Raw genomic sequence first — 14,961 nt, forward strand, 5'->3', positions numbered from 1 at the left:
AGAGAGTATGTGCAGTCTTTCATTGGGGTATACTTTGAGCTGCTCAACAAAAGCCTTTTTTTATTATTTAACAAGTGGTGTTCCAGTTAGCTCAAGTCTTATGCCATTTCCGTATCATCCAGCACTGCCAACTGGGTGCCCTAATGCTGTCAAGTCCTCGGGCAACTGCTTCTCTAGCTGTGAAGAAGGCAGTGTTTTAAGTTGGCCATAGACTTTTAAGTTTTACCTTCAACGGTGCTGCAAGGGCATGTGATGTTCTTCGATTCTTACTCGTTCTGGTTTCAGAGCATCCTAAAATTTGGTCTTGGTTTGAAGGCCTGCCCTTTGATAGAGGGCTGCTCCATGGAAATGAGCAGCCAAGGGCTTTGGATCTGAAAATTAATTGTAACTGTTGCATGAAGGCTTTTCTTGCTCTGTTCTACACCTGTCTCTCTTCTGGTACAAATGGTGACACTTGTATTTTGTAGCACCCTGCTAGTGCCTGAACCATAGCAAAGTGCCATCTAACAGGAGATGTAAGCATGCGCCCTACAGCTTGCAGACAGGAGCGTGGGGCTGAAGGCTGCTCACTCAGCAGTCCTTGGCCTGCCTGGGTTTGTGGATAGGAGATCACAGCTAAAGCCTATGCGTGGCATTTCTGAGATCTTTATGGAGAGTGTCAAACATTTAGTCAATCTTATCTTACACAAGCCACGAGGAAAGCCTTTTGTTGCACAGTCTGGACTTGCTCCTGAGCTAAATTCAGTAACTAGACACTGCAAACTCTGTAAGAGGAAAGTACCAAATTCAAAGTCCTGCCTCTTCATGAGTCATAGCATTATCCCATTGCTCCCCTTGCAGATCTCCTTTGGTTCTTTCCACTTTTCATGTATTTCTCTGGCATGGTAGTTAATCTGGTTATGCTGCTTCACTCACTGCTGATCTCTCCTCCTCCAGGCCCCTGAGGGCACCTAACCACTGCATGCCTCTGGAAGTCTCTGCTGCCTGTTAGTGGTAGCGTGTGCAGTCACTGCAAGATTAGTATTTTGGTTTGGCTTTTTTCCTGGTAGCCAACAGAATAGGTTTTTTCTTTCTTGTCTGACACTGACTTCAAGGGGATAAATATTCTGCCCTGTCAGATTTGCTCCAGTTACCCCTGTGTTTAAAAGCCAAGCCAAGAGCGTTAATGAGCAGGATGGCTGCTGGCATTTTATGGTGCTGTTAGCTTTCTGGTGTGTGGACCTGTTGTTTTGACCAAGCAACTAGTGAAACATTTACTATATGGCCAGCCATTTCTTCTCATCCTCCCAAAGCTTTCGATTTGGAGAGAGACCCCTGCAGCCCCGGCGTGGCCCTGTGTAGCAGTTGTTCCACAGGACAGTTTTCTCTATTCATGGATCCACCCCTTGCATTGCACAGTGCTGTTGCCTGTGGCACACACAGCTCCTGGCCCTGATACAGCAGGACCCATAAGGACATGTCCTCCTGGAAGAACAAGTCCAGCACTCTTGCAGATCCTTCACTCATGGACTTTATCCTCTTCTCTTACCAATTCTGTCTTGCATCACTTCTCTAAGCTTTCATTTCTCATAGAGGTAACTCAGCACACCTGGAAAACATGAGTGCAGACTTTTTTACTGAAGTAAAAATTCCTCTACTTGAAAGAAGGTCCCAGGGAAAGGTCTCAGTTTGTGAGTTCTTGGTGCATGGGGAGAGTTTTTTGCCCTGGAGGCTACAGCCCCTGCTTGGCATTTTCGTGATCTTCAACCACCACTTGCAGTACTTGGGATGAGTCATGTCTCTGAAGACCTGCATTGAGTGAAATCACTGTTCAGAGCTCCCGGAGGGTTTCCTGAGCTTCACAGTCACAGAAGCAGATTCTGCTTTTCTTTCCTGTGATCTGAACCACCAATTTGCCCTTCAGCCCAGAAGAGCCCTAGTTCTTCAACCACAGGAATAAACCAACTGAGGATTCACTGGGATAAGGAAGAACTTGGCCTTTCTGTCCTCTCCCCCTCTGCCTATATACACATTTGCATTGTCACTGGGACATCTGTCAGCTCTGGTCACTTTGTCCAGAAGTGGCCATGTAGTTGCACAGCCTCCTGTGCCATCTGCAGGAATTGTTAAGTAAAGGAATTAAAAAAGCAAAAAGGTATAATGGCTTAATAAAGTTCCCATCTTGTGTTCTCGAACTGGAACAGTATGGTGTGTGGGGAGTTGAGTGCAGGTGCTCTGGGAGACAACTGACATTGAGTTATTCTGGTTTTACAGTGGTGAACTTGAACAAATTATCCTTTGGGTACTTCCCAAGGGGAATGTTTGTTGACTCAGTTCATAAAGGAAGTAAGGATGTGCATTTGCTTGGGAAAATTATTATCCAAATCACAGTGTTCTTTTGAAACAGTTGTTTGACTGAATACCAAAAAGAAGCAATCAGACACTTGCCTTAAAAGACCTTGGCAAAGCAGTGAATGGTGAAATTATAAATTTCTTCTCTCTTACCTCCTCAGAGCAGAATTATCTATATTTGGATTTCTTTTTACAGCCCCAGAGAGGAAGTGAAGCAAGTTTGTAAATGGTCTGTGCACCAAATGCAGTGAATCTGGCTGTGCCTCTTACATGTAGCTGAACTACAACAGTGTCCTGAGGAGCAGTGCTTGTTCTCAACTCACAGACCCAAACAAGATCCCTTTCTCTCTTGTAGGCATTTGGTAGGAAAAAATTTGAATGTAGAGCTGAGATGTTAGATGTTTGGGTTTCTTCTCATCACTATCAAAACTATACCAGGGAAGCCTTTTAGGTTCATTTTAGCTCCAGCTCCACTCCCACCATTGGAATGTCCAATCTATTTAGACTGAAGGTATGTGGAGCTGGGACTGCTCCATCTCTGTTGCTATTCCCACCTTTGAAGTATTTCCTAACCAATCCAGTGAAGCTGCTTCTCTTCACTAAGTACCACATCTCTGTCTCCCCCTCTCTCTTATTCTCGCTCAGTGCTTTTTACAGACCTTAGATCAAAGATCCTCTGCTCCAAGATCATTGTGGATGGCAGGGATGCCGCCTCCACTTTTGTCCCTGGGTAAAGTTTGGCAAGGACACATTCAAGATGTTTTTCATTTCTGAGGCACAAAGTTGGTGGCTGGAAGAAATGCCGTGTAGGGGAATCTCTTTTGATCTCTTTCATGAAATATGCTGAGACCAGTGAAGTCTTCCATGGCTTGCCTTGGTACATTGAGAATGATCTCAGTGTTAGCAGATGGGGTACTTGAGTGTTGTGCTCCTCTCCCGAGGGAGACCAGAGCTCTGCTGGATGACCAGAACTCACTAAACAAGTTCGTATCAGGTTTCAAAACTCAGATTTGTTATAGTCCTTGATGCCATGAGCAGTCCCCTTTGCTGTCATTGCTTCCCTCTGTACCTTCAGTTTACTCTTTCCTTTCACCTCTAGATGGGTTTTTTTAGATATCTTACCACTAGCTTGAAGAATTCAGTGGTCTTTTGAATAATAACAGTGCTCAAGCTATATTAGTGCTCTGAAAACTTTGTGGGGTCTGATTCTGCAATCCTATTCCTAGTGGACTTAATGTGTTATATTGAATTCAATCAGTGAGAACCCCAGGACTGACCTCCTGGAGGAAAGGGAAGATGCAAGAAACTGAACAAATAGATCTATCCCTGAGATTTTAACTTATATGTATTTTTAACTCTTTCATTTAATTTCCCTGGATGGGTAGATTTAATTCAGACAGTCAAAAGTATTAAAAAAACTAATTCCAAGTCAGCAATGCCAGGAAGACACATGCTGTGGATGCTTTCTTCTTCCCAGCTATTCCCTGCAAACTCGGGGAAGTCGGACTGGCCTGGCAAGCAGCCTAACTGCTGTTGATGACACCTCTCCAGCAGAAGCAGTGTGTGGGCAGGCAGGCAGTTTCATCATGGGGAGGAGGAGGAGGCATGCATCACCTTTTGTTTAAGCAGAAGCATCTTTTTGGAATGCTATCCATTTTATCGGTTAGGGCTTGAATAACGAGCAGCCAGGAGAGGCTGGATATTGTAATTAACACAAGTGGAGGCAGGCTGCTGCGTCTGCCTGCCTGCCTGGAGAAGAATAACCTGTTGAATTGCTGTGAGGACAAGAGCTACGGTTACTGGGAGTACAGCAGCCACAAGTAGATGAAGTAGCTGCTACAGAGCTATGCTGTGGGGATGAGGCAGAGGCTTGGATATTGGACACTGGATGCCCCTTTGGGTTAGAGCCTCTGCTTTTGCCTCCTAAGCCTGGGAGGAAGAATACGCAGCCCGTTTGCTTTCAGTTGGGTCAGCCAAGGATGGCTGCGCTCTCTCAGCACTTGAGGATCCTGCTGTGGAAGAACTGGCTGAGTGTCAAGAGGCAGCCGGTGAGTGTGAAAACAAAGTAGTAGAGGAGGGGCAACTGGAAATCACAGGAACTGAGGAGCAAAAGGGGCACTACAGGAGAGGAAGGTCACAGTTCTAAAATAGAAATATTTTGAAGGCTGGTGATAGAGGCAGAGGGAAGTAAGGGAATGGTGTGGAAGTGAAGGTGAGTCTTCATAAGCCAAAGTAATTGGGTCTTGCCTTAGAGCTCATGCATTGAGGGCTCAGAAGTCCAGACTGAGTACCACGGTTGCCACTGTTGTTCCCTCAGGGGAGTGGTCCATGCAAACAAAACCATGTGCAAACTAAACTCATGGGCAGACTTGAATTAAAGCTTCAGTTTTGTATCTGATCCCATGTGAACCCCATGGTTTGCATACAGCCTACAAGGAGACTCTGGGATTTAGGGGTGATGGGCAGTGCCCTTATATAGAGCCATTTGGAAAGGATGGACAAAGAAAAAAAGTAACTCTTAGAGATGCAGGTAGGACAGATTTCCAGTGCAGTCCAGTGTGTTGCAAATCAAACACCCCAAATGGTCTTTCTTCCCAGAAGATAAACCATTGCCAGCAGTGTCCAGAGAGCAATCTGTACAGCAGCAGGGAGGCAAATACTCCTCTGGGCGGCATTGCACGTCCAGGCCAAGTCTGCCCAGTATTTTTGTCCCAGTCTGGTTTCATTACAGCTACACTGTAATTTCATCAGGAGCATGCTGCAGTTCATGGACTTGTATTGCAACCTGTCCTTTTCCTAGTAACCCAAATGTGGTGGTTTTTAAACTTGCTTTGGTTGAGTGGAAGCCTTGACAGGTGCAGAAAATGCTGACAGAAGAGAAATGGCCATGGAGGGTGTGATATGAGGATGGAGTGAAAGGCCTTATGCTTCTGCAAGGTCTGTTCTTGCCTGCCTCGTCCTGCCTCTCAGTTTTGGAGCCTGATTCAGAGAGGTGCTCAGTTTATCTGGCTCCTTGCGATCCTCCGTGGGAGCTGTGGACATGTTGTACACTTTAAGGGTATCCTTCACTGCTGCAAAGGCTACAGGAGACTTTCTCTGAGATTCAGAGAAATAAATAACCTCTAATTTCTCAAGAGAAATTGTAACAGCCTTGTTAAAAGCAGAAGGTTTGGGTCACTTTCAGCTCTTGTGTATCCAGAGTAAATGCTAACCTAAGCTCTGCTTGTACTTCTGACCGTACAGTCTCACTTCTTTAATTCTGGTTTCCTTTGGAGTTGAAATGTCAATTCCATAGAATTGAAATATCAATGAAAATAAAAATCTGTCCACTGCTGATTATTTTATGGCAGGCATTCCCTGAAACCCTTTGTCATTTCCCTTTCTTGCTCCAAATTGGGGAGCTTGCTCAGACTGGGGGGGGTGTGAGGAGGTAAACCCAGATCTCTGCTCCCAAACACATCCTGATTTTTCTGTCCACCTGCTTTGTGGTTTTTTTTACCTGTGTAATCTGACTTCACTTACAGACCAGGCTTTTAGATAGCTTTTTGTGTGTGTGTGTGCTTGTTTTGTGAGGGAAGCATTTTGTTGTGTTTCTCAGTTTCTGATAATGAGTGAAGGTGGTTCCTGCCTTTGCAGGGGTGTTGTCTGTCCTCGCCAGGGCTGACTGGTATGTCACGAAGGGTCTGACCCCAGGCACACCGTCTTGCCCCCTGCAGACTCGAGTGGTTTCCTGCCCTGTTTATCAGCCTCTCCAAGGCTGGCAAACACATTTGGTTTTGCCTTTTGCTTCAGACTTTATTTCCTCTAAGAGCTCTTGGCAGAGCCCCTGGAGAGGCTGCCTCTGCCTGTGCAGCATGGGGAGACCTACAGCTTGCTTGACTCTCAGTTTGCTGAAATTAGCTGAAGCTCTGCATCCATGGCCAGGGAGTGCCTTAGTACAGGTTACTCCTGCCGAGAAAGGAATCCTCATGAGTTTAGGTGGCAGCCTTCTCAGGAGCAAAGTTTGGCCTGTGTACCAAGGGGAATTGAAGAAATTGGTGCCTCTTACACTTCTGTTGCTTTCCATCTGTCACTTTCAGGCAACTTGGGTTATTTAAACAGAGGCAGGAGGGAGAGAAAATGTGCCTGCATACAGTGATACTAAAGTCTGAGCAGTTAAATCTACTTTTAGCAGTGAAGTAATCCAACAACCAAAGGATTATGCAACCTACATCCCAGTGCTTAATGTCCCAAGAGCCAAATTGAGGTTGCTTATGGCTCCATTCAAGTCAATGTGTTCCACTTGCAAGCAGTTTGGCCAGGGTGGTTGTCTTGTTTTTGTTAACTAGAAATGCCTGGAACAGTGGGAATGCTGTTATGTTGCAACTGATGTGCACAGCTAATATTAAATCCAATTAAGTCAAAGGACAGAGATAATAAGGGAAGAGCTGTCTGGGAAGTGGGGAGTATAAGCACCATTTTAGCTCAAAATGGGGAGCTACAAAGATTTCACTGAGTAGAAACAATCAGTATTTGTTTCTTGCCCCAAGAATATGACAGATCTCTTGCCCTTCCTTTAGGCAGCTTCTGACTAATATCAGTTTCTGTGCTGTTACCCCATAATTTTACTTTAGCCTACGCGGTACTAAACAAGGAGGGTACATTAATAATACGATTTGCATGTGCATTAATCAGAATTAAACAGCATGTTTGGGGACTGATTATAGGGAAAGTATGTGATACAAAAAAATTAGAAAACTATGTTCATTTCAGTGATGAATCTCGTTATAAGTTGGCAGTGTATATATAAAAGGCAGAAAGTGTATTGTCTGTAAAAACTAAAATGTTGCTGAATGCTGAAATTATAGGAGTATGGTCTCTGAGGGATGTATGGGGAGGTGCCTTGTGCTTTGATGTCTATCAGTTGCCTATTTTGGGGCATGAATTTTGCTCCTACTTTCATGGCTGTGTCATCTCATCAGGGATGATAGGGATGGAGTTGCTGTAAAATAACCATCTTTAAGCTGAATTGCTCTCCAGGATTTGTTGGTCTGTCTGTTGGTTTGTTTTTATGTTTCAGTAAGTGTTACAGGAAATGAAAACACTGTTATGGGCTTGGAATTACTCTGGAAAAACAGTTTGGGGTAATATGTGCTGATCTGAAAAAAATAGCAACGCAATGATGAAGAATGGGATGATTTTGAAGAAAGACATCTTTGCAGTTTCAAAAATTGGCATGAAGATAACACAAGCAATTTTGCAGCACAGAGTAGTTTGAGCTTAACTACTGATGGATGGAAAACTCTAATCTAGTAAGCACAGTAGCAAGCTAGCCAGGTAGTGCAAAAGCAGTTGATCATTTGAATAATTTCATTTTCCTAGTTTATGAAACTCCAAGGCTTGTAGTTTTAAGACTGACTTCAGGCCTCCTGCCTGGATTGGTTTACTATAGTAGATGATTAGCAGACTGTATTTTCTTCATTCTTGTCCATTGAAATCGTCAACCCTCATGTCAGAGACAAGAGCTGTACAAATTTCATGATTTTTCCAACGTAGTAGGCCAATTTTACATCAACTCTCTTCCATCTCAGCTCACCTATATGGACTGCTACAGTCTGGAAATGGATAGGTATCAGGAAGGTAGATTGCTGGGGTCAGAAGCTCATATGAGGGATCCTTGTGATTGGTGTTCAAATGTGACTTATCCAGTTGACTGGTTACACAGCTTCATAAACCCCTTCCTTCACCATGCTTGAGCTCCACGTCTTGTAAATGACTGCTATAAAAATTATTTCTTTCAGCTCTACTGTGAGGCTGAACTACTATTTGTGAAGAACAGTGAAACTTTGGGTCAAAAAAAAAGCTGTACACTTGACAATTCCCTTGTCAAACACTTTAATTTTGAGGTATAATCAAATCAAAGTAATCTTAACCCATCATTTGAGCAGTGTCTTTCACTGAAAGTGAAACCAACGTTTCTCACTTTAGCTCTTTTATCTTGTGATCAGTGTATCCAAAAGTCTTGTACTTCTCAGTGTGCCTTTACTATTACATAGCAGTGTCTCAAAGCTGCCTAAACACTGTCCCCCGTAATTATCAGCCAAACTGAAACAGAGGAAGGCTCGTGTTATTTTCAGACTTGTTATTTGCTCTTGAAATCTTACATATTTTTTTCCTTCTGCATAGATAATACTTGGCTTTTAGTGGTATGCACACCAAGACAGGCATGATTTACAGTGCATCCTATAACTCATTTAGGGTAGTACTTGTACATTCCAGACAAGCGCTGAGACACATCAATACGGCAAACGTAACCGATATATTTTCATTGCTGTTTTATAGGTATGGTCGTTCATTTTAATCTCCTGGCCTGTGGTTGTTTTCATAATCTTGGCCATTATCCGTCTCAAATTCCCTCCAGAACCACAGCCAAACTGTAAGTAACTGGTTTGTTTTTATGTCTTTGGGATTTAGTTCTCATTTCAGTGACTGATGTGTTAATTTGATGTGTTTTGTTACTTTTACAAATTTGATTCTTTGTAGCTTCCAGTGAAGATTTCCTGGGATGCAGCATGCTGTAAATAAAATGTCTGTGTTCCTCTGAGGTTGTTTCTGTTTATGTTTTTTTTCAAATTAGTTGTATAGTTGTATAATTAGAAAACAGCTTTAAAGAACTGTCTTATCAAGATGCGCTCAGATACTGCTATTGTAGACAGCAATATAAATTTACATGATAAACTGAGGGATAAGAGGGCAGCTGGGGGAGATCTTACTCAGTAAAATGAGTAACGGCATAGGCTTCGAGTGGGATTATGAAGGTGAGGTAACAGATGTGAGGTTGGGCAACATGAAAGATTTTACCCTTGTGTGTGCTACAAGCAAAAAGCACCTATTTAGGCAGCTTGCTACTAAGGCTCAGCTGAAGAGTGGCAACATTTTGGGCTTCTGTGACCTGATGGTGTATGTGAGCCCTTTCTAGCAAGTCAAAGAGCAGCAGTTTGGGTGGGTGAAGAGTTGGTGGTGGTGAAGTGGGTGAAGAGTTTACAGAAGGTTGTTTTTGCTTGCAAGCTTTGCTTCCTGGGTCAGGAGAGTATGTCTACATCTCGGGGCATGAGTGTGCTTTAATCTGCTCTAGAAAACACTGATTTAATGAGTCCTTATCACCATCAGAAGAAGCATACCCCCAACCCTGGCCACATTTGTTCATTAAGTTATATGGTAAAACAGAGCAAGGAGTTGGAAGTTGGAAGCCTTTTTCCTTTTCAAAGTGTTAATTTTGAGTTGGATCAAATCCCTGATTCTGCTCTCTATAGTCTTACAAGTACAGTCCCAAGGGAGTTGAGAAGAGTGAGTGAATGGGCTGAGCCCCTCTCTTCAATGATGGAGCTGCAATGTTGGATTTTTATATCCGGGGTGAGGAGACTGATGCAGGGGAAGAGGAGACAGAGTTTGGCAGTAGTGAGGACAAGCAGTTGACTTCCAGAGTTTGTAGCTATCAGATGTGTAAAATGTGGCTGTGAGAGATCAATATTGGATGATGTGTGTGCATTGGAAAGGTTCAACCCAGTGACATGTGTGATTCTCTGATTAAAATGTCTTTGTTTCTGTACGATGTGTGAGAAAGGGCCACATCATGACAAATACTGGATATACCATTAGGATAGCCCTTGTCTCAGAGAGCTTGCAGCCTAATCTATCTAAAGGTTTGTATACCTCATTTTGTAGACAGGGATGGGAAGCCAGAGTAAGTAACTTTCTGAAAGTATCACAAGAAGTCTTTAATGGAGAAAGACATTCTTCATTTGTTAGGGTGGTCTTTTAACCCCAAGCCCATCTGCTCCAGCAAAAAAGCCTCTTTAGGCATGTTACATACTTTAAAATCTCTCAAGTTTCTTTGAACCAGTTGGAGCAGGCAAGACAGGACATGTATTTTGTGAAAACCCTAGACGTTGCCAAGTGTAGAAATGGCAGTCCTCCCACACTGCTCCATCGGTTGTACTTCCTGTCACTGATAAATCAGGTGAGTGTCAACAGAGCCAGCTGGATGGTAAAATATTTATTCTTTTACTCTACATGACTATTAGCTTGCAGGTGTATTTATTTGGAGCACTGTTTGCTCTGGATGGTTGCATCTCTGAATTAATGTATTGGAAGGCATTTTCTTAGGAACAGCAAGTAGCTCCATCAGTTGTGCTTTGCAGGGAAAGGAAGATTGGGCAGTATCTTTGCCTAGTTTGCTTTTATTCCATAGATGAATTCTATTCTGGGATAAGTCTCAGTAGGTATGCGAATAGGTGTCTGTCTCTTTTAGAAGTGGATGATAGGAGATCTCTAATGCAAGGGAGGTTTTATGGTGGAAAATTATGGTTGTGGTGTATTCTTGTTTTGTAAATTTTTGTATATTCTTGTGGTGTATATCTGAACGTCCAGATGTTCAGAGACAATCTAAGAATCCCAAGGGGATAGAGAAAAATATTGACCAGAGCATCCAACAACCAGTTTCTGCTGCTTTTCTAGCTAAATAAGAATAGCCATTAGACATTAGACAGTTACCCTCTTTTTTTGACAACTGGGAAAATGTATCAACATTTTGCTTGGAAAGAAAAAGAGAAATAATTTGGGAACTTTATTTTCTGATAGGAAAAATTAAAAAAAAAAAAAAAAAAGGTCAAGAGTGGACAAATCTAGGAAAACCATTACAAGAGGGGTTTTTTGGTTCTTTTTGAACAGGAATAAAATCCACTTAATGCTGAGTTCCAGTGCCTGCCTTAAAAGACACAATCATTAAGTAGTGACAAGAAGCTGTTTCCAGTTCTGCTGTCAAGAGATTATTGCAGGTAGACAAAAGTCAGGAAGCACTGGATAAATGACAGAGATAGAATAAGCTACTCAGATGCTGAGTTTTGAAGCCTTAGAGATAACCCCAGAGAAAATCTCAGTCTGTAAGCTTATCTCATGTATTCAGGACCACAGAAATATCATGAAATCTATTATTTGCTCAATTAAAACAGCTCAAATTCGAGACAGTAAATTCTTCTGAATGACGTCTAATACACATTGAATAGATTGAGGATTATGTAGAGAAATTACTTAGGAAATATCAGTCAAGAATGAACAAGTGACAAGAGCTTCCTGCAAGAGCAAGTTGCTTGCTTTGAATTATGTTATGTAGCACCTAATGTAATGGGAGCTTGTGCCAGACCGAACTCTGAGGGGAAATGACATGCCAAATGTAACCAGTCAAGAGACTGATCATAGGAAAACTAAGAACTAAGGAAAACAAGGAGCTGAAATCCATCTGAAATATAATTTCATTCACAACTAAAGCATCTAGTATCTAAGAGGAAAAAACCCCACCTCTCTCCTTTCTCCCAGGCGTCCGTTTGATGATGTATTTCCAGGTCAGCAAAGATTATTGTCAGGACAAATGAAAATGGAGTTTCTCTCTCCCTGCATGTCCAGTTCCTGTGATGATCTGAGACTCTAACCACACAAAATCCCCATCCAATTTACTATGCGCATTGCAGTTGTAGCTTTTGATTTTTTTATTACAGCTTTTGTATTTTCTGGGAGGTATTGGGATGTGTTCTGTGGCATACATGTGGATAGGAAGCTCTGGATTGGAAGCCTACAGTGTGAAAGCCAGTGAACTGGGTTTGATGATATCTTCCAGTCTTTCGCACCTGTATCACCTGTTTTCTAGAGTGAGTAGGGACAAAAGTCCCTTTCTATCACTGCAGGTTTTCGCAAGGTATGGGAATTGTGCATGAGATACAATCTGCCCCTCAGGGCTCAACCCACTCAGACTACAGAGAAGCCTGATTATGCTCCTTGCTTTAACTAGCACTGTTACACCCTGTCACGCCCTCCCCACCCGCTTTCTTCCTTTTCTGTTCGCCTTCTTTCCCCTCCTGTCAGTTTGACCTCATCCTTATTCTCAGTAGAAGCTCTCTTGGGTGTGTCCACTCATTCAGAAACCCTGCTCTTCAGCGCTACGGAGAAGATGCTGTAGAAACCTTGCCCTCCTGTTGGACCCAGGGCTCTGCCACCTGCCACAGCTTTCCTAGGGGCTGGCAGTGCTCTGTGAAAGCCATGCCTTATTCACAGATATTTTTCCTTCTTCATGGAAAGAAGCTGTGCTCTTGGGTCTGGTCTTAAATCCATCAAATTCTGCCAAAGAATTCGTTGCCTGAACTCTTCTCAATGAAACACATCTTACCCTTCACCTCTGCCCAGAATTTCCACCCAGATTTCATGACCATCGTGGAGATGCCTGCAGGGTGTATTGCATTCACTTGGAGACACTCATGATAATAGCAGAGTGCTCTGCAAGGCTCCTCTTTGCAGCCAATAATCTGGGGGAAATATCCTAATAGTTGAGCACTAGACTGTTTGCCACTACCGGCATAGCTGTTTAGGTCTAGTTTAGAGCCAGAGCGGCGTGGCACAACACCTACATAGGAGCAGGTATACTCTGCTCTCATTCTTAGCTCCAGTGCTCCTGGGAGAGGGCCCAGGATAGGAGCGTCTCTGAGCTCCATTCAGTCTTACAGTGATTGGTAGCTAGGATTTGAACAGGTCCAGAATTGAGTGGAAAAATCGGTATGAATCATGGAGCAGAGATCTGAGATGCCTTAGGAGAGAGGCTGTGCCTTGTTGTGCCTGAAGACATACCTTTCCTGCGATTTCTGCGCTGAGCACTGTTACCATGTTAGAGGTAACTGAGGCATGAGTTACCCAGATGAGCAGTGTCAGAAAAAGAAGGAGGATGCTCTATCTTGCTTAAAAGGATAAATGGAGATGGTATCCCCTTTCCCATACCGCTGGGAAAGCAGGTTAGGCAGCTGGTTGTGAGGTGGGAGGTGAGGGTTCTGCCACGCGCATGGCAGGCAGTGCCTATCGCCCTTCGTCCTTATCACCCGTGCGTGTCTCTGCCCCCCTGGCTGTTGCAGCAGTGTGCTGGTAGATGAGTTCAGGAGGCTCCTGCCCTGTGGGTCTGCATAACTGCGTAACTAAGGTCCTCAAACCACTTTTAGCTCTATCAGTTCAATTCTGCCTCAATCCCAGCATGTCGCTCTGGTGCAGAAACCCTTCCACTAACTTTGTCCCACAGTAACAGAGAAAGGCTTTGAGCTGGGTTAGTTCTCCCTGTGAGCAGTGGCTGTGGCGGCCGCATGTGAGATCAGATGGCATGGAGCAAGGGGGCCACAGCACTGTCCTTTCTCTGAGATACCACCCTGGAGAGGAAAAACCTCTGAAAAAATGCTTGCACTTTAAAGGAATTTGCTTCATAGTTAGAAAGACCTGAACTCATCTCTTTTTCCAGTAGTGTGGAAAAACTAGTAGGTTCCCATGCTAATTACAGGGAGTTGAGATGGTGGCTCAGCTACAGAGGCCATTCCATTCATTTGCGTAAGTCATGGATATTTATGCAAGGCATAATCCACCCCAAGGGTTCAACCTACTCTATATACAGAGAAGCACACATCAGACTCCCAGCTCTGCTTCACCATTTGCCTGTGATGGAGCAGTCCCACTCTTCCTTTTCCTTTACATTGCTTCATTTTCCTCCCCTTCTTTTCTGTCTGTTTTCTCCCCTCTTTACAGCCCAACACCAGATTTTTGTGCTCAACTGCAGCTTGATTAGCAAAATAGCCCCATCAGGTCCCTCCTTAAACATCCTTACTTTGGTATGAACTTTGTTTTGTTTCATTTTGTTGTGCTGCCATTGTGCCAGGGAGCAGACTGTCATATAACACTCTGTTTCATTGAAACAGTGCTGAAGTGGGGTATGAATTATATTAATTAACCCCACATTTGCTGGAGTAGACATATACACTGATCTCACATACATAAGCAGTGCCCTTATACAATTCCCTGCAACTTGCTGAAGCTTCCACTTAGCTCAGAGAGCCCCAGCTCTAAACAGAGTGCTGTGATGTTTTTATTGCCTCTCTTTTCATGAATCTCCACACCTTCATTTCTTTTTATGGACTCTCCCGCCTTGTGGGATATGACTGAAGGATGTTTAGAGTTGGAGACAGGAACTCCAGAGTTACCAGTACTTTTTCTTCCCCACTGAACTACAACAGGGCCTTGGGGCAGTCTCTTAATCCTAATTGACTTCCTGAAGCATCTGAATCCAAATGCTGGAACCTAGGAGCACAGGTGTGATTTTCCAGAGGTGCTGAACAGTTTGGCTTGCACTGAAGTTGTCAGTTGTTGATGTCAGTGTTTCTGGAAAAGAGGTCACTTTTGTTTAAAGAATCTAAACCTGGACTCTGGAGACTACCTGGAGCATTGAAAGACATTGAAAGAAATTAGTAAACACAGCTTTTGTGTAGATACGGATTTAGGCTTTTAGGTTCCAGATTCCAGCTGGGAAATGTTATGACTCTTCTTAGGTCCTGTTTGTACAGTGCCCTGCTGCTCATATGTACGAGAGCAAGTTGGTGGTATTACAGCAAGGCCAAGTTAGCCTTGTCTGCATTAAACATTGCTTTAAAGGCCCCGTAGGAAAAGGGCTAGTCTACAGTTCCTTCTTTCTCTTGGTGTGTTTGTGCTTCATGCAGTGGAGCATCCCTCCCCCATGCAGTCCACCTCCAGTGTGACCCCTTCTCATCAGCTCTGCCCTGCTGTGAAGACATCAGT

General features: G+C 43.6%; 1 protein-coding gene across 1 annotated transcript in view; it reads left to right on the top strand.

The window, feature by feature from the left end:
- The first annotated feature begins 4,310 nt into the window (after positions 1-4,310).
- Positions 4,311-14,961, top strand: part of ABCA12 (ATP binding cassette subfamily A member 12) — an 86,887-nt gene continuing 76,236 nt past the window's right edge. Inside the window, exons 1-2 of the mRNA XM_074910168.1 lie at positions 4,311-4,379; positions 8,653-8,746. Coding sequence (XP_074766269.1) covers positions 4,311-4,379; positions 8,653-8,746 — 163 coding nt within the window. The remainder of the gene's footprint in view (positions 4,380-8,652; positions 8,747-14,961) is intronic.

This window comes from Athene noctua, chromosome 7 (assembly GCF_965140245.1).
Source record: "Athene noctua chromosome 7, bAthNoc1.hap1.1, whole genome shotgun sequence".
Classification (NCBI taxonomy): domain Eukaryota; kingdom Metazoa; phylum Chordata; class Aves; order Strigiformes; family Strigidae; genus Athene; species Athene noctua.